At 30.8% G+C, this 20,955-nt stretch overlaps 1 protein-coding gene across 1 annotated transcript in view; it reads right to left on the bottom strand.

The window, feature by feature from the left end:
• The window catches only part of LOC130449523 (roundabout homolog 1-like), a 113,297-nt gene extending 93,204 nt beyond the window's left edge, over nt 1–20,093 (bottom strand). Inside the window, exons 1-2 of the mRNA XM_056787403.1 lie at nt 19,947–20,093; nt 9,940–10,165 (exon numbers count right to left, since the gene is read on the bottom strand). Of these exons, the coding sequence (XP_056643381.1) occupies nt 9,940–10,000 (61 nt within the window). The 5' untranslated portion in view covers nt 10,001–10,165; nt 19,947–20,093. The remainder of the gene's footprint in view (nt 1–9,939; nt 10,166–19,946) is intronic.
• Between the last annotated feature and the right edge of the window lie 862 nt (nt 20,094–20,955).

Below are 20,955 nucleotides of genomic sequence, written 5' to 3'. Positions count from 1 at the left end.
GAAAATCAGTGAAACACGGATCTCGTGGTGGTGCTTCATTACCAAAATGAATGTTTCAAGTATCATTATCGAGTTTATCATTAAAAACGTCAAACTTAATGATGCCCAATGTCAAAATTTGACATATTCACATCTTAAAACTTGATGATAACATAACCATTGACGTTTTCTGGTACAGCAATCGATTTTGGACGGAATTCACCCTGTAACGAAGTGCGACCTCGATTGAATTCGGAAAATCAGTGAAACACGGATCTCGTGGTGGTGCTTCATTACCAAAATGAATGTTTCAAGTATCATTATCGAGTTTATCATTAAAAACGTCAAACTTAATGATGCCCAATGTCAAAATTTGACATATTCACATCTTAAAACTTGATGATAACATAACCATTGACGTTTTCTGGTACAGCAATCGATTTTGGACGGAATTCACCCTGTAACGAAGTGCGACCTCGATTGAATTCGGAAAATCAGTGAAACACGGATCTCGTGGTGGTGCTTCATTACCAAAATGAATGTTTCAAGTATCATTATCGAGTTTATCATTAAAAACGTCAAACTTAATGATACCCAATGTCAAAATTTGACATATTCACATCTTAAAACTTGATGATAACATAACCACCGACGTTTTCTGGTACAGCAATCGATTTTGGACGAAATTCACCCTGTAACGAAGTGCGACCTCGATTGATTGAATTCGGAAAATCAGTGAAACACGGATCTCGTGGTGGTGCTTCATTACCAAAATGAATGTTTCAAGTATCATTATCGAGTTTATCATTAAAAACGTCAAACTTAATGATGCCCAATGTCAAAATTTGACATATTCACATCTTAAAACTTGATGATAACATAACCATTGACGTTTTCTGGTACAGCAATCGATTTTGGACGGAATTCACCCTGTAACGAAGTGCGACCTCGATTGAATTCGGAAAATCAGTGAAACACGGATCTCGTGGTGGTGCTTCATTACAAAAATGAATGTTTCAAGTATCATTATCGAGTTTACTATTAAAAACGTCAAACTTAATGATACCCAATGTCAAAATTTGACATATTCACATCTTAAAACTTGATGATAACATAACCATCGACGTTTTCTGGTACAGCAATCGATTTTGGACGAAATTCACCCTGTAACGAAGTGCGACCTCGATTGATTGAATTCGGAAAATCAGTGAAACACGGATCTCGTGGTGGTGCTTCATTACCAAAATGAATGTTTCAAGTATCATTATCGAGTTTATCATTAAAAACGTCAAACTTAATGATGCCCAATGTCAAAATTTGACATATTCACATCTTAAAACTTGATGATAACATAACCATTGACGTTTTCTGGTACAGCAATCGATTTTGGACGGAATTCACCCTGTAACGAAGTGCGACCTCGATTGATTGAATTCGGAAAATCAGTGAAACACGGATCTCGTGGTGGTGCTTCATTACCAAAATGAATGTTTCAAGTATCATTATCGAGTTTATCATTAAAAACGTCAAACTTAATGATGCCCAATGTCAAAATTTGACATATTCACATCTTAAAACTTGATGATAACATAACCATTGACGTTTTCTGGTACAGCAATCGATTTTGGACGGAATTCACCCTGTAACGAAGTGCGACCTCGATTGAATTCGGAAAATCAGTGAAACACGGATCTCGTGGTGGTGCTTCATTACAAAAATGAATGTTTCAAGTATCATTATCGAGTTTACTATTAAAAACGTCAAACTTAATGATACCCAATGTCAAAATTTGACATATTCACATCTTAAAACTTGATGATAACATAACCATCGACGTTTTCTGGTACAGCAATCGATTTTGGACGAAATTCACCCTGTAACGAAGTGCGACCTCGATTGATTGAATTCGGAAAATCAGTGAAACACGGATCTCGTGGTGGTGCTTCATTACCAAAATGAATGTTTCAAGTATCATTATCGAGTTTATCATTAAAAACGTCAAACTTAATGATGCCCAATGTCAAAATTTGACATATTCACATCTTAAAACTTGATGATAACATAACCATTGACGTTTTCTGGTACAGCAATCGAATTTGGACGGAATTCACCCTGTAACGAAGTGCGACCTCGATTGAATTCGGAAAATCAGTGAAACACGGATCTCGTGGTGGTGCTTCATTACAAAAATGAATGTTTCAAGTATCATTATCGAGTTTATCATTAGAAACGTCAAACTTAATGATGTCCAATGTCAAATTTTGACATATTCGTATCTTAAAACTTGATGATACCATATCCATCGACGCTTTCAGGTCTTGATTTCAATACACTAGTTTTTCACAATATTTCAATACAGATATAATATAATAAGATGTCTGATTTGTACGGGAGACCGCACGTTTCAATTAAATCCAATTCGAATGATAAAATTTCGTGGTTGAGGTTATGTTCAACAATGTGAAGTTAAAACCGGATATGCGTCAGTCAGGAACAGACAGTGTTGCCAAATCCAGTGTGTAGTAATTTGGATTCGCAGTCGCATCATTAAAAACACTAAAAAAATGGTGGATTTTGGTAATTGCGATTCCATGTTCCACGTTCATAGAGTTTCATTAACGAATTGTGTGTCATATCGATAAAATCGAAGTTGGTAAAATATTTTAATACAACGAGGCTTGTTGAGATACCATTTCGCGTCTATATGATGCCATATAAAAACAAAAATGTTTTTTTTTCAAAATATATATTTATTTTTCATCGTAATCTCTTTTTAGCTTCATACTTTTTTCCTAGTAAATGTTCAATAAGTTGATTGTTCGAAAATCTTTTATTATCACTGAAATGTTTAAGCTACCTATAAAATTTTTTCTCCATAAATATTTTGATCAAATAAAACGGGTAATTATGTACATTAACGCTGAATCATTACTAATTAGTTCGAATTTCAACATTTATCGAATGGTATCAACCACTAAATTATCGAAATTACCCTAAAACTTGCACTTTAGCAGGATTATAGTCCTAAAATTTAATCAAAGGTCTTTTGTCTTCATAAGAGTGAAAGATTCAGCGAGAAAACGATAGCCATCTAAACTCAGATGAACCTTAAACCCGGATTTTGGACGTGGAAACATGTATATTTAATTCGAATTAAAGATTTATAGGTTTCTCCCCCATTTTGTCTTTCTGTGATCCAAATCTCATCATTTATTCAACGCGGATTTGTTGTTGACGTTATACAACACATACCCAACGTTCATCCGATGTTTTATTTGGTTTTCCGCATACTTTTAAACCATATTAATCATTTCATAGATGGCGTTCTTCATCTTCGACTTGTTGTGCTTTTTTTCTATATCTTGGGAGTGTACCACGCATTTTTTGAAGAAGTTTTCTTGAACTACCTGACTGCTCATCCCTTAAACACTTTCCCAATAACGCATTTTCCATTTCTTCAACTCAATATAAACACTTGAAGACGTTTTTTGATTGTACAAATACTTTTTTATATTCATGACTTTTGTACCAAAAAATGAATTTCTAGTTTCCCGCTCAGATTCTTCTTGTAGAAGCACGAAATGGTTTCCAATTGAGATGAATATTTCAAGATGAAAACTACTTCTAGACACATTTCAAATCTTTCTCTTGAGAGTTTGTTATATCACTCTGATGAGACGTAGTAACGTCGAAACTAGTCAGTAGTTACAAATTGCGAGACATTGGGGATGTTAATATCATCGATAAGAAAATCGATTTACTACACGTTTCTCCAAATGTATGAGGTTTTATAAAACAATAATTTTATTACCAAAAAATCGGTAGACTTTTCGACGTAATCACCGAAGAGATTGAGACGTTTGTCACATCTGTGGACAAGTTTTTGAATACCCACTTCAAAGAAAGTTGCCACCAATTCAAGTAGAGTACAAAACAGATCTTGAAACTTCTGGAAATTCCATAGACAAAGACATTCTGTCAATTGGTTGAACCAGGTCATCTGTCAACGACAGATTTGCGTCCTTGGTTCCCATCCTTCATCATTACGACCATTCAATCACAACACCATTTTTCATGAAGGTTTCTTCATATCCACGATTCATTTTCCGTTGGATTTCTGAAGGTTTATGGCCTTCAACTTGTAGAAAACGACTCGCACTTCGCGATTCACATTTGGCGGGATCATCCATAATGGCGGACATGTTTACGTGGTTATAGCACAACGCCGACTGACGTTTGAATGTTAACAATGGCGGAATGTGTAGTGCGAGAACTTCGCGGTCGCTTACAGCGCATGCCCGCTTTCTTTTGTCGACGTTGCGTTTGCACGGAACGATCGGAGGTTGAAAAAGAACGTCCCCGAGGCATTAGCCAGGAAAGTAGTTGTGAAGATCGAACTTTTACTTATTTCGTTAAAATTATACTTTTAACAAAAATGAAATTTAAAAAAACACTCATCATATTTTTTCGACACTTTTTTTAGTAATATCACTCTCTAATCGATTAAATAACGGAAATACGAATTTTTTTTAAAGTTATTCTATCCTAGACAAATTATTATTTATTAAACACTTTTCTTAACCAAATTCTAATACTAATGTTGTTTGAGACACTCTGCATTCTTCTAAAATGGCACTTGACAATTCACACTTGGCGGGAGCATCGATAGATAATGGCGGACATGTTTACGTGGTTGTAACACAACGCCGACTGACGTCTGAATGTTAACAATGGCGGAATGTGTAGTGCGAGAACTTCGCGGTCGCTTACAGCGCATGCCCGCTTTCTTTTGTCGACGTTGCGTTTGCACGGAGCGATCGGAGGTTGAAAAAGAACGTCCCCGAGGCATTAGCCAGGAAAGTAGTTGTGAAGATCGAACTTTTACTTATTTCGTTAAAATTATACTTTTAACAAAAATGAAATTTAAAAAAAAACTCTCATCATATTTTTTCGACACTTTTTTTAGTAATATCACTCTCTAATCGATTAAATAACGGAAATACGAGTTTTTTTTAAAGTTATTCTATCCTAGACAAATTATTATTTATTAAACACTTTTCTTAACCAAATTCTAATACTAATGTTGTTTGAGACACTCTGCATTCTTCTAAAATGGCACTTGACAATTCACACTTGGCGGGAGCATCGATAGATAATGGCGGACATGTTTACGTGGTTGTAACACAACGCCGACTGACGTCTGAATGTTAACAATGGCGGAATGTGTAGTGCGAGAGCTTCGCGGTCGCTTACAGCGCATGCCCGCTTTCTTTTGTCGACGTAGCGTTTGCACGGAGCGATCGGAGGTTGAAAAAAAAAGTCCCCGAGGCATTAGCCAGGAAAGTTGTTGTTTTATTCTTTATTTTTTCAATTTAATACCAATAACTAAACTACGACGTATTTTTGAAGATCTAGCTTTTATTTTTTTAGTTAAAATTATATTTTTAACAAATATCAAGTTTTAAAAAAATTCTTATCGTATTTTTTCGACACTTTTTTTTTGGTAATTTCATTCTCTCATCGATTAAATAACAGAAATACGAGTTTCTTTGAAAGTTATCCTATCCTAGACACATTTTTATTTATTAAATACTATTAAATTCTAGTACTAAAATTGCTTGGGACACTCTGTATTTTTCTAAAATGGTACAATATCATCCTACCGTAACTAATATTGTTAAAAGTATTTCTTTTGATCTAAACGTTCCCTCAATACAATAATACCAACTAACAAAAAAAAAATAGTTTTGACTTGATTTCTCGCCCGGTTGCATTCATGATATTACTATTTTTATCCTAAAAATCCTTTTGTCCCACGTTTGCCGTTTCAACCATCTTCCTCTTTGTTGGAACGCAGCTGGCAGGTCCCTTTTTTTCCGAGCGCCGCCCCTCACGCATTTTATTTTTACGACACTATTCAACTTACCCGGGGAGGTTTACGCGACATTGATAATATTCATACACCACAAGGTTCAATTTTCTTTAGTATTTGGTTAGTCCGGGAAAAGAAAACAATTCGCGGGGGTGTAAATCCGGTAAATACGATGCATGAGGTAGCAATTCATTTTGATGAAACAACAGTTTTTTCTTAGCCGAATGCGGATAGATTTCATCGAGCAAACGATGCAATAAAATCGTAAAATACTTGCCGTTGGTAGTTTTTTATCATTCAAGATAATCGATGAAAATTATACCACTTGGATACCAAAAAAACGACTCCTGTAGGTGGAACGATCTTGGTTGAAATGTAAAGAGATGAACCCAAGTTCCATCCATCATCCACATTCAACGGAAACATCTTTTTAGTCAACATAATCGACGCCATGACTTTGTATGCAGATGGAACGATCTTTGTCTTCTTTGGAGTCGTTTCTCCTCTTTCAGTTCATTGTTTTGAACGTTCTTTTGGTTGAAATGTGAAGAGATGAACCCACGTTTCATCCATCATCCATCATCATTATCCATACTGAACGGAAACATCTACATAGTCAACATAATCGACGCCACGAACTTGTATGCAGATGGAACGATCTTTGTCTTCTTTGGAGTCGATTCTCCCTTGTTTTACACGTTCTTTTGGTTGAGATGTGAAGAGATGAACCCACATTTCATCCATCATCCATCTTCATCAACCACATTCAACGGAAACATCTTCATAGTCAACATAATCGACGCCATGACTTTGTATGCAGATGGAACGGTCTTTGTCTTCTTTGGAGTCGTTTCTCCTCTTTCAGTTCATTGTTTTGAACGTTCTTTTGGTTGAAATGTGAAGAGATGAACCCACGTTTCATCCATCATCCATCATCATTATCCATACTCACTTTAAACATCTTCATAGTCAAAACTTCTGGAGTAGTCTTTTTATATTGCTCCAAACCTCTTGGATGTGGTGTTTGAAATAAATTTTGAGATCATCATCCAGCTGAACAAGGATTTTTAAAAGGTTGTTGCAAGCTTGAAATTTGCAGATTAATTTAAAAAGATGAGAAATATTATTCAAAATGTTTTATCGTTATTTAAAATTCATCCATATTGATATTAGAAGTAATATTTTATTGGTTTCTGGAATTTAATGTGAGTTCGATGAAGTTTTTGATAAAATACGGTTTCCATTATGGTAATTGATGATACGGGGAGAGTTTTAAGAAGCGCGCAAGGTTTTTTATGGTTCTAATTCAAAATATCTTCTATAATACGAAATCATTTTCCAAAAATCTTGTAAAGGTCGCTCAAAAAAAATTAACGCGGCTATAAAATTTGAGTTAAATAAAAAAAAATAGTACAACTAAATTATACAGAGAATAATAACGAAATTGATGAAGAAAATGTACAATTTCGAAAAGTTTTTATTTGTTTTGTAGTAAATAGAAGTAAGTTCAAATTTGTGGTATAGTTGAAGACGTTTCGATCCAGAATTGAGGTTATGACAAATACCTCCGCGTCTGACTACATTTTCATATGGTTACTGGTCAAAGCAATGAACTTCGGAGTTAGTTTCCAGTTAGTTATAGTCCATTCATTTAGCAAACGGAATTTCAGTTTACAAGACATTTTAAATACAAACGCAAACAAAAAATCATTATGTCAATGATAGCCGAATAGAAATTGGAAGTTTGAGTTACAAAATCCAAATTTATATAGAAATTCTAAACGAATTTGACATGAAAAATAACGCTGCAATGGATTCTGTGAACCATCGAAGTGGAGGTTGACAAACTCCTTCATGGGATCTAATATAGCATTAACTACAAAATAATTGAAAATTCTCTTGAAAAAAGTGAAAATTACCTACGAATACTAACAGGAATCACCTCTGGTAGGTAAACTCATCCCGTATTCTAAACTTTCTAAGAAAACAAATAAAACAAATCAGTTTCACCTTCATTCTTGCTGTACCCTGTATATTTTCACTGAATGTTTGTACAATATTGAAGTTATAGTCTTTGCGGTATAATAATTTTCATCGCGAATCACTAAGCGCCCAATTCGCATAGGACAAATCGTATTTACGAACCATACGTGAATTAAATTGAACAGTAGCCAAATCGATTTCGAGTCTCGAATAAAACTGATAACGAAAATTATCTATTATTTTGAATACCCTCTAACGTATTTTCTTCAATTCCTTCCCTCCAAGTCCTCGAGGATCTCCCTCGTTTCCTTCTAATCTGTGATTGTGTTCTCAACCACCTGTTTTGTTCATCTTCATCACATGTTTTTACCAGAGCAGTTTCTTAGTCTGTATTCTTACCGAAATCGTCTATAATCGATCTGTTTTTCGACGTATATCTTCATTTTGTTCTAGATCTTCTGCACGATCTTTTCAAGTCCATTTCCATTGTCTATCTATTGGTTTAAATCGGGATTATATGGTGGCTACTACCACATGAACTTATAATTGCTACAACTTGTTTGTCAATGATTTGGAGCTGTAATTGCACTTAAACGACATTGAAGTTGTTGATACAATCATCAGTCATCAGGAGCTGTGGTAAATCGCCTTCTATCTGATCCAGGTCGCATTTGAAAGGATCCAATCGTCTCATAACCTCATATCTAAGTGACCAAACCCATTTTCGAATGAAACAATAACTTATTTCGTACCAGTAGATGAAACGACTTTGAAAAATGATCATTTGTCGAAACAATATTGATAAGAAGGGATGTTCGGTCTTGAAAAGAATAATAAATTGTTATTTGGTCTAAAAACGTCATTAAACGGTTGTAACAGCGACGGTTACCGTCAGAAATTAATGATCGTCTGGTTTACTCGAAAATATCATATCTTCTTCTAAATATAGTTAAAACGCGTATACAAATCATCCAGACACAAGTTGTTTATAATTTCGAACGAAATTCATCACATCGATTAGCATAACAAATTTAAATGTTTCCATGTCTAAAGTCGAAATTTCACATTTGGCAACGTTGCAAATTAATTAATACGATATAAATATGTTGCGCGCCATCGGTGTTTGTTCTACAAATTGAATTTTTAATTATGACGAAACAAATAAATCGATCGGTCATGAAGTTACCTATTTTTTTTTTATTTATTTACAGATTTCTGCGAATGAGGCTTTTCGAGTAAATATTTGAAGAAATGTTGTTTATTTGTTGCTTGATAATAATTTAATAAACAAAAGTAGGAAGATTTTGACATTGGAATTGATGATATCATACGAGGGTATGTCAAATTTGACATTGCCATCACAAAATTTGACATTTTTAATTGCGAACGTACTAATTCGAGCGGTATGCGATTTGTTTACAGATTCGTGAATTTGTGGTATAGTAAAATAAAAAATTTATATTTAAAACACAGTAAAATTCTCATAATTCGTATAGTCGGTTATAAATTCGTCAATTTGACATTTTAATGGGAAAAAAATTCACGGCGTCAACACCTCCGATTAGGAAGATCCAAAAATTTATATGCGTATGCGTTAAAACTATAAATTATTGTTGAAATACATTTGATACATATTCATCCGTGGATTGTCAGTATTTTGATTAAACCGAGCTCGGAGACGGTTAATTCAGGACTATAAAACATAGAGAAAGTCTATTCAATACAGAATTTAACTTGTTCAAGAGATAACTCCCGAAGAACGTTTAATTTGGTGTTGAATCCTAATTTTTTTTAATAATTTATTGATACAATTGAACTGGGACAAAACAAACCCAGCGCCCAGTCCAGCATTCTGAAAAAAAATGTAATTATTCATTGAAAATACTTACAATTTATGATAATTTTTTTCAGAATGTTTCGTTATGGCGAACGGTTTACATAAATTTAATTCAAAACATTGAACGATTGTAAAATTATTGAATTATTAACCATTAGACATGAGCCCAAGTCACGGAACATCCTGTATATACGTACCGTTTTACGAATTGGTTTTTTGTTGTTATTGAAAAGTTTCGTTGATGTTGAATCAAAGTTTTTTTACTTACCTTCGGTTATGTGAAAACTCATCCAGAAAATTATCCCTCGGATAATAGCTGACCAATCCATCTTTGAATTCGAACCTCGGCGATTTTAACAACACCCCCAACACATTTTGGTTCATACACAAAACGACGTGCACTTCATTTATTTAAAACTATTTTTTGTTATTATTAATTTAATCGAGAGGTTTATTTGTTTTCAAGCTTCATTTGTTTGTTTCAGTATCCAGATCTGAAAGAAACAAAGAAAAAATTATAGTCCATTCAACAGTCGACGATTAAGCTTTTTTTCGCGTTTCATAGGTGGCGTTATTGACAAACTATAATGGCGGTAGTTTAAACTTAAGTTTTAGTGCAGGCATTCAAGTTTGAAATGTTGTCAAGTCTCCAAATTCTTTAATGTAGCTCCGGTTTTCGTGAAAATTTAGAATTAAGCTCATTTTACCCTCAATATCGAGATCTATATGATCACAAGGTGTATAGATTGTTTTTAAGAGGTGAAAACCACCCCTTATTGAAAAATACCGATATTATAGATTTTCCTACTTTTTTTCAATTCAAATTCAATTCGTTTATGCAGCATAAATATTTTAACATATTGTATAATAGAAAATTTATATATTTTGAAGTATCAACCCTTAAAAATCTTTAAAAATTACCCTTCTTATGAAAATAATTTAGGAAAAAATCTTTTAACGATTTAAAATGTTGCAATTTCATTTTTACTGTGAAAAATTCATTAATAATATTCAATTGGTTATTAATTTTTATTATTCAACCCTTAAAAACTACCCCTTTGCAGAGAATGAAATAAAAATAAATCTAATGACTGCCAACTTCTAGATTTTGCATTCTTTTTGGTATTTCTCGTCTCTACTTGAAGTAATTTTTAATTGTCTATACCCTGTCAACCCTTAAGAACCACCCCTTTGATCAAAAATAAAAGGAAATTTTTTTTATGACTGTTAATGTTTTGATTTTGAATTCTTTCGGTATTCGAGTGTATTTTCGAAACGCGACGTGATTTTTCATTCTCTACACCCCGACACCCCTTAAAAACCACCCCTTTATCAAGATTATATCATCAGATCATCTCTTGATACTCTCGAATTTACCTACAGGCAAATTAGCATCAACAGAAAATTTGAAACTTATTTATTATTTCATATAATTAAAAAAAAAAAATTCAAATTCTTGTTTTTTTTGTAACTCCATTAATTTTGAAGCTATAACATCCTACAACAAACCATTTTGAAGGTAATTTTTAGTGCTTTAAGTCTATATATGTTAGAAGGGCTTGAAAATCTCCACGTTTTATTAATAAAGGGTCAAAGGGCTATGGATCCTCGCACTAAAGTGACATATTAATTTGGTTATAACTCCGTCAATTCTTATGCTACAAAAAAAATAAAAAAAGCAAAATAATCGTTATAAAAAATGCTTTAATTTGACTGTTTATTTGTTTTTGTATCTCTTATGGTTATGGAAAAAAAATGAGAAAAAAATTTTTTTTGAAGAACCAAAAAAATATTATTTAATGCTCATTTTCTTCAAAATTATGCGTTTCTAATCAGCCAAACTTTCAGATTTTGTAAATAACATCCAAATAAAGTATTTGGAACAAGGAATAAGTTTAATTTTGATTTTCAATGAAATGACATTAGTTTCAATGCAATTTTTTTTAACTTTAATTATTTTACATCATATCTCACTGAAATACAACATTAAGATCTTGGAAAATAGCTTAATTTCTTCGTTTTTTTATAAGCTTATATTTTTATTCATTACACTTTTTTCGATAAAATGTATCATTACAGAGTTATACGTAAAAAACTATTAAAAAATGGGGTTTTTTGACGAAAAATCATACTTTTCAATTGCGAATTACTCAAAAACTATTGATCTGGCGAAAAAACTTAATATACATTTTTTACTATAAATTAACTGCTATTTCGATTTCTGCGTGAAAAATTTTCCACCCATCATCTGTCAAAATTTCAAATAATCGGTGCTGTAATAAATACGGGGAAATACTTGAAAACCTGGCCTATTTACCATGAAGAAGGATGCGAAACTTCTCGAAACTCCGAAAAAACAAAAAATCATTCGTTCTAGACGAAAATGTACCACATTTTTTAAATTTATTATAGTTCTATTAAAAATATAATCGTTTTTCTTATTTTTCTCATTAAATTCACTTCCCAACTCCCCCCCTATGTGTTTCCTTTTCTATCCAAGTGTACATATAGTATTTATTTTCTGGATACGTTTATTTTTTCGTATTTTTTCATAAGAATAACCAAACAAACTCATATCAATTGCAAGATCGTTTAAATAAAAAAAAACAAATATCAGAAATATTTTTGACAACTGACAGATAAATGTTTTGGTTTAAACTAGAGTTCCAATCACAGTCAAACTTCAGTTTAATCTCGAGTTTTACCATAGGTTGTAAAATTAACGTTTAAAGTCAACCCTGCGCGAAAATCGACTTTAGAACTGCCAGCAGCTTCTTCTGGGGGACGAACATTTTTATGAAAAACTCAAATCATTGGGGTGATTAATTCGAGTACGTCAAATATTTTTTGAGGTTAAGTGTATTTTAATGACATCTACAAGTTTAATAGGGTTTGAATTATCGCCTTTTAAGCTAAAAAACTCGAAATTGATGACATTTTTGTAGACAATTCAAGAGCCCTTTCAAAAAAGCTCTGGTAGAAAAATTTTGCATAAATATTGATCGTTTTTAGGTATTCCAGCAATAAAAAACACAAAAATGTAATTTATGTAATGTAGTAATTTCCTTTCAGCTTCAATAAGTTCTATACCCTTTTCAATGAAAAATAATCTATTGGGGCTGAGTCTGATGAATAGGATGATGCAACTCAAACTTTGACATTTCTGGAGTCGTCATTTCAGTTACTTTTGGGATCGTCTTCGTATGAGAATGGAAATAAATATCAAGAAATGCAAAAATGTGGTAAAACACCAAAAAAGAGAATTGGAACCACTGTAGTTAGAAGATATTTGAACTGGTACCCACACCACAAAGCTCAACGAGAAAAATGACGGAAGCTGAAAGATATAAGAAGAGAAGAAGAGAAACGCCCAGGAAAATTTGGCTATAACAGAGAAAAAAAGAAGAAGTTTTATTTCAACAATTAGAGATACATTAAAAAAATGTATCTAATGACTAGACTATTAGTTAAATGTCAAGGTAAACGTTAGCCATTTTATAAACTGATCCGCCATTTTAAAATTACTGAAATTAAATGCGAAAATAATTCGATTAATTCAATTCGACCCCCGGTGAAATTCTACGATTGTCCCGTGTGGTATTCGCAAGGGATTTTGATGTTTGTCTCGTTGGGGGGTGAATAGGGGTAAATCGTAAATCCTGATGATACTTCGATTACCGCAAAACCAGAAATATGACCGTCCGGATACGTCCATGTGGATAATAATGCGACGATGTACGTCTGGGGTGACGTTTCGTTTAAAAAAAATACGGATTTCACCTGAAAATAATATAAATTGTGGTTAGGGTAGTTGAGGGATGATTTTTATTGATATATCGTTGTAAATACCAAACTAAGCATTCATTTAAGCACGCTGTATATATTGAGAAAATATTTGTTTATGTTTCTAAACTTGATTTTAAGTCTCTTCTATTTGAAAATTAGTTTTTTTAAAAGTGAAAATGTCAATTTTTATCTATGTTTCAAAAATTATTTAAAAAAAACTAATTTTGAAACAGCAGACACCAAAATCAAGAAGATTTAGAAACGTATCGAAAGGTCTAAGAAATAAGAAATTAAAGAAAAAATATTTGGTTGTAATGTCTTTAGAACGTAATACAAGGTCGCGGAATGTCATTAAAAAGTAGTAAAAGGTCGCGGAAAGTCTTTAAAACGTAGTCCAAGGTCGCGGAAAGTCTTTGAAACGTAGTCCAAGGTAGCGGAATTTCTTTATAATGTAATCCAAGGTCGCGGAAAGTCTTTAAAGCGTAGTCCAATATCGCGGAATGTCTTTGGAACGTAATACAAAGTCGCGGAATTTCTTTAAAACGTATTTCAATATCGCATAATGTCTTTAGAACGTAGTCCAAGGTCGCGGATGTCTTTAGAACGTAGTTTAAGGTCGCAGATGTCTTTAGAACGTAGTTTAAGATCGCGGATGTTTTTAGAACTTAGTCCATGGTCGCGGAATGTCTTTAGAACGTAATCCAATATCGCGGAATGTCTTTAGAACATAATACAAAGTCGCGGAATTTCTTTAAAACGTATTCCAATATCGCATGTCTTTCGAACGTAAAATAAAGTCGCGGAATGTTTTTACAACGTAGTCCAAGGACGCGAAATGTCTTTAGAACATAGCCCAATATCGCGGAATGTCTTTAGAACTTAATACAAAGTAGCGAATGTCTTTAGAATGTAGTGCAAGGTCGCGGATGTCTTTAGAACTCAGTCCAAGGTCGCGGAATGTCTTTGGAACTTAGTCTAATATCGCGGAATGTCTTTAAAACGTAATATAAAGTCGCGGAATGTCTTTACAACGTAGTCCAAGGTCGCGGAATGTCTTTAGAACGTAGTATTGAAAAGTAAACACCTGAAACATGAATTTAAAAGGCAACAATCGTACTTATTCGTATTAGAAATAATATCAGATATATCAGAAACCAAACAATTTTCGGAAATCACAGAAAGGTAAATCCTCAAGCGAATCTCGGGAAAATCACTACTACTGGATCGAGAAAGAAGCAAAAATATCAGATGATTTTTTTATATTCAAATATGTTAATCGTCTCTTATATACCTGGTACACGTTTTAGGAAGAACCAACATACTAACACGAATCCAAGCTAACTCTAACTCTTTCTCGAGATCTCGTACGTTTAGATCCAACGGAGCTACGCTGTTCTTAGAGATACAGCGCGCGCGAATTAGTTTTGTATATATTTCTGTGTATATTGAAGTTCATTTATTGATTCTAGAACTGGGATAATGAGAGTTGTTGAAGTAAAGTAATTTTTGATTGTACCTCGTAAAAATCGGCAATATAGGACGAATCCCTATAAATATTAAATGATTAATTGTACTCTAACAATTGATAAATAGAAGTTTAATTAAATCTAGTTGTTATTGTTAGAATAGGAAACGCCCTTATAGATTTCTAGATATAATAGCAGCTGGTATTTCTTGGCTTCGTAACAAATAAAATAATTTATTGAAGATTCTGCGGTCTACAACTGAATTTGAACGATAAAAGTTTAATTAACAATCGATATTCTTTCTTGTAGTTAAGCAATAACGTTTTTTTGACAAATAGTTTATTTGTAAAAACTTTTTTACTTTTAAACAGCGAAAATATGAAACTACCCTTGTAAATATATATATTATACTATGATAAATCGAATTGAAAAGCTTCTACATGTTAAAAGGGTCTAATTTGTAGTTGAGGGTCTACTTTTAGATATTGATCAAATCTAACATTATTAAAAAATCGGAAACTTTTTGACGCCCGTATCGAAGAATTCGGAAAACCTCCTCATCTCCAAGAGCTACTTTCAGTAGTCCAAATATTTATTAGCACAAGGTGATTATTCCGGACTGTAGGAAGGATGTTCTGGGATCTCTCATCCCCAGCTCTGATACTTAATCCAGCGCGAGATGCTGAAGGGAAAAGAGAACCCGGACGACCATCTAAGACATGGATAGATAGGAATCTCCCAGGAACTGATACAAAGCAACCTGGAAAACTTAGAGATCATGAGATCTTAGAAATGGATAAGAAGAAGAAGATGCTGAATATGATACTAAAGAAGATACTTGCATTTATAGTGATAAAATAGTTTTTAGAATATCGCTATTTATGGAATGTTGAGTGCGTGAGCAGTCGGCGTACAGCACTTCCAGAATATATTACACATAATCTTACCAGTGCCTTTTTCCTTCTTGAATCACTCTTTAGACGTTATCTTGTTTTTGGGATTGAATCAGTGAACCCATGATTCATCTGTAATTAAAATATCATCCCCCTTCGGCTCAGAAAACTGAGATCAACTTCCAATGAGTTTTTGCTCATTTTGGGAATCCATAGCGTCGTTATTTTACTTGGACGATTGATTTTAGGATTATGCTGCTAATTCTCGACGGTTTCGCGGCCATTTTTGAACGCTTAAATCCTCAGGACTTTACTGCCGAATCGATTTCGTAAAAGAACCAATCGTATACGTTTACTTTTGTCACGTGATTTAGACGTATGACGTTACAGTTTAATGCTGAGGTTATGTCTTTTTCTGTTTATTTGTTCACGGTGGTCTTTCGGCTTTGATTGTTCGATATTTTTCAAAATAAAAACATAAAAATATCACGAAAACAAAAAGCAATAATACATACTTCAAATAGAATAACAAAATTTCTAGGTTAACAGCAGAAATGTCGAGTTTATGATTTGGGTTAGTAGATGTCAAACGGCAAGTCGTCATAATCGACTCAGATCGATTTTATTAGGAAATAATGTCTCTGAGAACCCAGTAATATGTCATTTGGAGTCATATGATCGATTTCCGATCATAGATGCATTAAAAACAAACCCTTAATTTATAATATTAAACACGCTTATATATTTTTAAATATCATTTATATCAATTTTGTTATAAAATAAGTATATTAAACGTGATTTAACTAATTAATAGTTTACAGGGGATGGAATACTACAAATAGATGATTTCTAACCCTTAAAAATAAAAAAAAACTTTAATTTATAATATTAAACACGCTTATATATTTTTAAATATCATTTACATCAATTTTGTTATAAAATAAGTATATTAAACGTAATTAATTGAATTTTTAGTTTACAGGGGATGGAATACTACAAATAGATGATTTCTAGCCCTTAAAAATAAAAAAAAACTTTAATTTATAATATTAAACACGCTTATATATTTTTAAATATCATTTATATCAATTTTGTTATAAAATAAGTATATTAAACGTAATTTGATTAATTTTTAGTTTACAGGGGATGATATACTACAAATAGATGATTTCTAGCCCTTAAAAATAAAAAAAAACTTTAATTTATAATATTAAACACGCTTATATATTTTTAAATATCATTTATATCAATTTTGTTATAAAATAAGTATATTAAACGTAATTTAATTAATTTTTAGTTTACAGGGGATGGAATACTACAAATAGATGATTTCTAGCCCTTAAAAATAAAAAAAAACTTTAATTTATAATATTAAACACGCTTATATATTTTTAAATATCATTTATATCAATTTTGTTATAAAATAAGTATATTAAACGTAATTTAATTAATTTTTAGTTTACAGGGGATGGAATACTACAAATAGATGATTTCTAGCCCTTAAAAATAAAAAAAAACTTTAATTTATAATATTAAACACGCTTATATATTTTTAAATATCATTTATATCAATTTTGTTATAAAATAAGTATATTAAACGTAATTTGATTAATTTTTAGTTTACAGGGGATGGTATACTACAAATAGATAATTTCTAGCCCTTAAAAATAAAAAAAAAATTTAATTTATAATATTAAACACGCTTATATATTTTTAAATATCATTTATATCAATTTTGTTATAAAATAAGTATATTAAACGTAATTTAATTAATTTTTAGTTTACAGGGGATGGAATACTACAAATAGATGATTTCTAGCCCTTAAAAATAAAAAAAAACTTTAATTTATAATATTAAACACGCTTATATATTTTTAAATATAATTTATATCAATTTTGTTATAAAATAAGTATATTAAACGTAATTTGATTAATTTTTAGTTTACAGGGGATGGTATACTACAAATAGATGATTTCTAGCCCTTAAAAATAAAAAAAAACTTCAATTTATAATATTAAACACGCTTATATATTTTTAAATATCATTTATATCAATTTTGTTATAAAATAAGTATATTAAACGTAATTTAATTAATTTTTAGTTTACAGGGGATGGAATACTACAAATAGATGATTTCTAGCCCTTAAAAATAAAAAAAAACTTTAATTTATAATATTAAACACGCTTATATATTTTTAAATATCATTTATATCAATTTTGTTATAAAATAAGTATATTAAACGTAATTTGATTAATTTTTAGTTTACAGGGGATGGTATACTACAAATAGATAATTTCTAGCCCTTAAAAATAAAAAAAAACTTTAATTTATAATATTAAACACGCTTATATATTTTTAAATATCATTTATATCAATTTTGTTATAAAATAAGTATATTAAACGTAATTTAACTAATTAATAGTTTACAGGGGATGGAATACTACAAATAGATGATTTCTAGCCCTTAAAAATAAAAAAAAACTTTAATTTATAATATTAAACACGCTTATATATTTTTAAATATCATTTATATCAATTTTGTTATAAAATAAGTATATTAAACGTAATTTGATTAATTTTTAGTTTACAGGGGATGGTATACTACAAATAGATGATTTCTAGCCCTTAAAAATAAAAAAAAACTTTAATTTATAATATTAAACACGCTTATATATTTTTAAATATCATTTATATCAATTTTGTTATAAAATAAGTATATTAAACGTAATTTAATTAATTTTTAGTTTACAGGGGATGGAATACTACAAATAGATGATTTCTAGCCCTTAAAAATAAAAAAAAACTTTAATTTATAATATTAAACACGTTTATATATTTTTAAATATCATTTATATCAATTTTGTTATAAAATAAGTATATTAAACGTGATTCAACTAATTAATAGTTTACAGGGGATGGAATACTACAAATAGATGATTTCTAGCCCTTAAAAATAAAAAAAAACTTTAATTTATAATATTAAACACGCTTATATATTTTTAAATATCATTTATATCAATTTTGTTATAAAATAAGTATATTAAACGTAATTTAATTAATTTTTAGTTTACAGGGGATGGAATACTACAAATAGATGATTTCTAGCCCTTAAAAATAAAAAAAAACTTTAATTTATAATATTAAACACGCTTATATATTTTTAAATACCATTTATATCAATTTTGTTATAAAATAAGTATATTAAACGTAATTTGATTAATTTTTAGTTTACAGGGGATGGTATACTACAAATAGATGATTTCTAGCCCTTAAAAATAAAAAAAAACTTTAATTTATAATATTAAACACGCTTATATATTTTTAAATATCATTTATATCAATTTTGTTATAAAATAAGTATATTAAACGTAATTTAATTAATTTTTAGTTTACAGGGGATGGAATACTACAAATAGATGATTTCTAGCCCTTAAAAATAAAAAAAAACTTTAATTTATAATATTAAACACGCTTATATATTTTTAAATACCATTTATATCAATTTTGTTATAAAATAAGTATATTAAACGTAATTTGATTAATTTTTAGTTTACAGGGGATGGTATACTACAAATAGATGATTTCTAGCCCTTAAAAATAAAAAAAAACTTTAATTTATAATATTAAACACGCTTATATATTTTTAAATATCATTTATATCAATTTTGTTATAAAATAAGTATATTAAACGTAATTTAATTAATTTTTAGTTTACAGGGGATGGAATACTACAAATAGATGATTTCTAGCCCTTAAAAATAAAAAAAAACTTTAATTTATAATATTAAACACGCTTATATATTTTTAAATATCATTTATATCAATTTTGTTATAAAATAAGTATATTAAACGTAATTTGATTAATTTTTAGTTTACAGGGGATGGTATACTACAAATAGATGATTTCTAGCCCTTAAAAATAAAAAAAAACTTTAATTTATAATATTAAATACGCTTATATATATTTTTAAATATTATTCATATCAATTTTGTTATAAAATAAGTTAATTAGACGAAATTTAATTTTTCTATAGTTTAATTTCGAGTGATATTCCCGATCCCTTATTTATCGAGTAAATCAACCCCGGGTCGAACCCTCTATAACCTAAAACTAGTAACAACCCTCACCGTTCATGACGAATTTCCTCTTCAGCAATTTACGTAAAATATTAACGAATATCACTTATATTTAGTATCACTAAACGTCAAATTAATACACAAACTGTCAAAAATTATACGAAATTTTATTGACGCGTATCGCGGATCCGCTCCGATTCGTTGTTAACGGGGCACTGAGCATGGATGGAATAGCACCCTCTACCGTCCGCGAATGATCTAATCCCCCACCATTTCCCAGGGAAGGACTGCTGCGGAAAAACGGACTCTTCCTCATAAAAATCTGATGCTGCGAGAATAATTACTATTAAATTCGGATTAATAATGTACCAGATGTTTCGGAAAAGAGATTTTGTAGTAATTCGACGTCTGGTAGTTTTCGTATTTAAGAAAAAAATGTTCAAAGACGAAAAGTTTTTGAGCATATGGATTCCTGAATAAAATGCCGTATGGAACGTAGACATAACCTTAAAATACCAGCTAGACTAACAAATGGAGGGATATTTATGAAAAACTACTTGCTAGATACCATTCTAACTAAATTCAACTCTTCTTAAGGTTTAGAGAATAGGATTGAGCAACAAGATCTAATGTGGAGCGTCGGAGACTTTTGACTTGAGTTGTTCGTTCGATTTGACGTTTACTGTTGGTGAATATCAACAAAAACCGTCATCAAATTGATAAATCACGTTAAATTAACCAGAAAATTAGTTTTATTAGTAATAATTACATACCAGGTTATTATTTAATTACGAGGGAGGTTAATTAAGTTTATAATTGGATATGACGTCATTTTTTATCCAAAATATTCTCGTAATAGGATTCGTATGACAATAGTAATGTCAAATTTGACGTATTCACATCTATGTTGTCATATCTCGAAATTTTAGCAGTAAACCTCGTATATAATGATAGAAAAGGACGGTATAAACCGTATAGTATTTGTATAAAAGTTGTTTTATTACTCTATCAAAGTACCAGAGATGTATTTATGAAGAAACGATTCTAAATAAAATAAATT

This window comes from Diorhabda sublineata, chromosome 10 (assembly GCF_026230105.1).
Source record: "Diorhabda sublineata isolate icDioSubl1.1 chromosome 10, icDioSubl1.1, whole genome shotgun sequence".
NCBI classification, from domain to species: domain Eukaryota; kingdom Metazoa; phylum Arthropoda; class Insecta; order Coleoptera; family Chrysomelidae; genus Diorhabda; species Diorhabda sublineata.
Note: the sequence above shows the minus strand (reverse complement) of the source record. Positions and strands in the feature narration are given on the sequence as shown.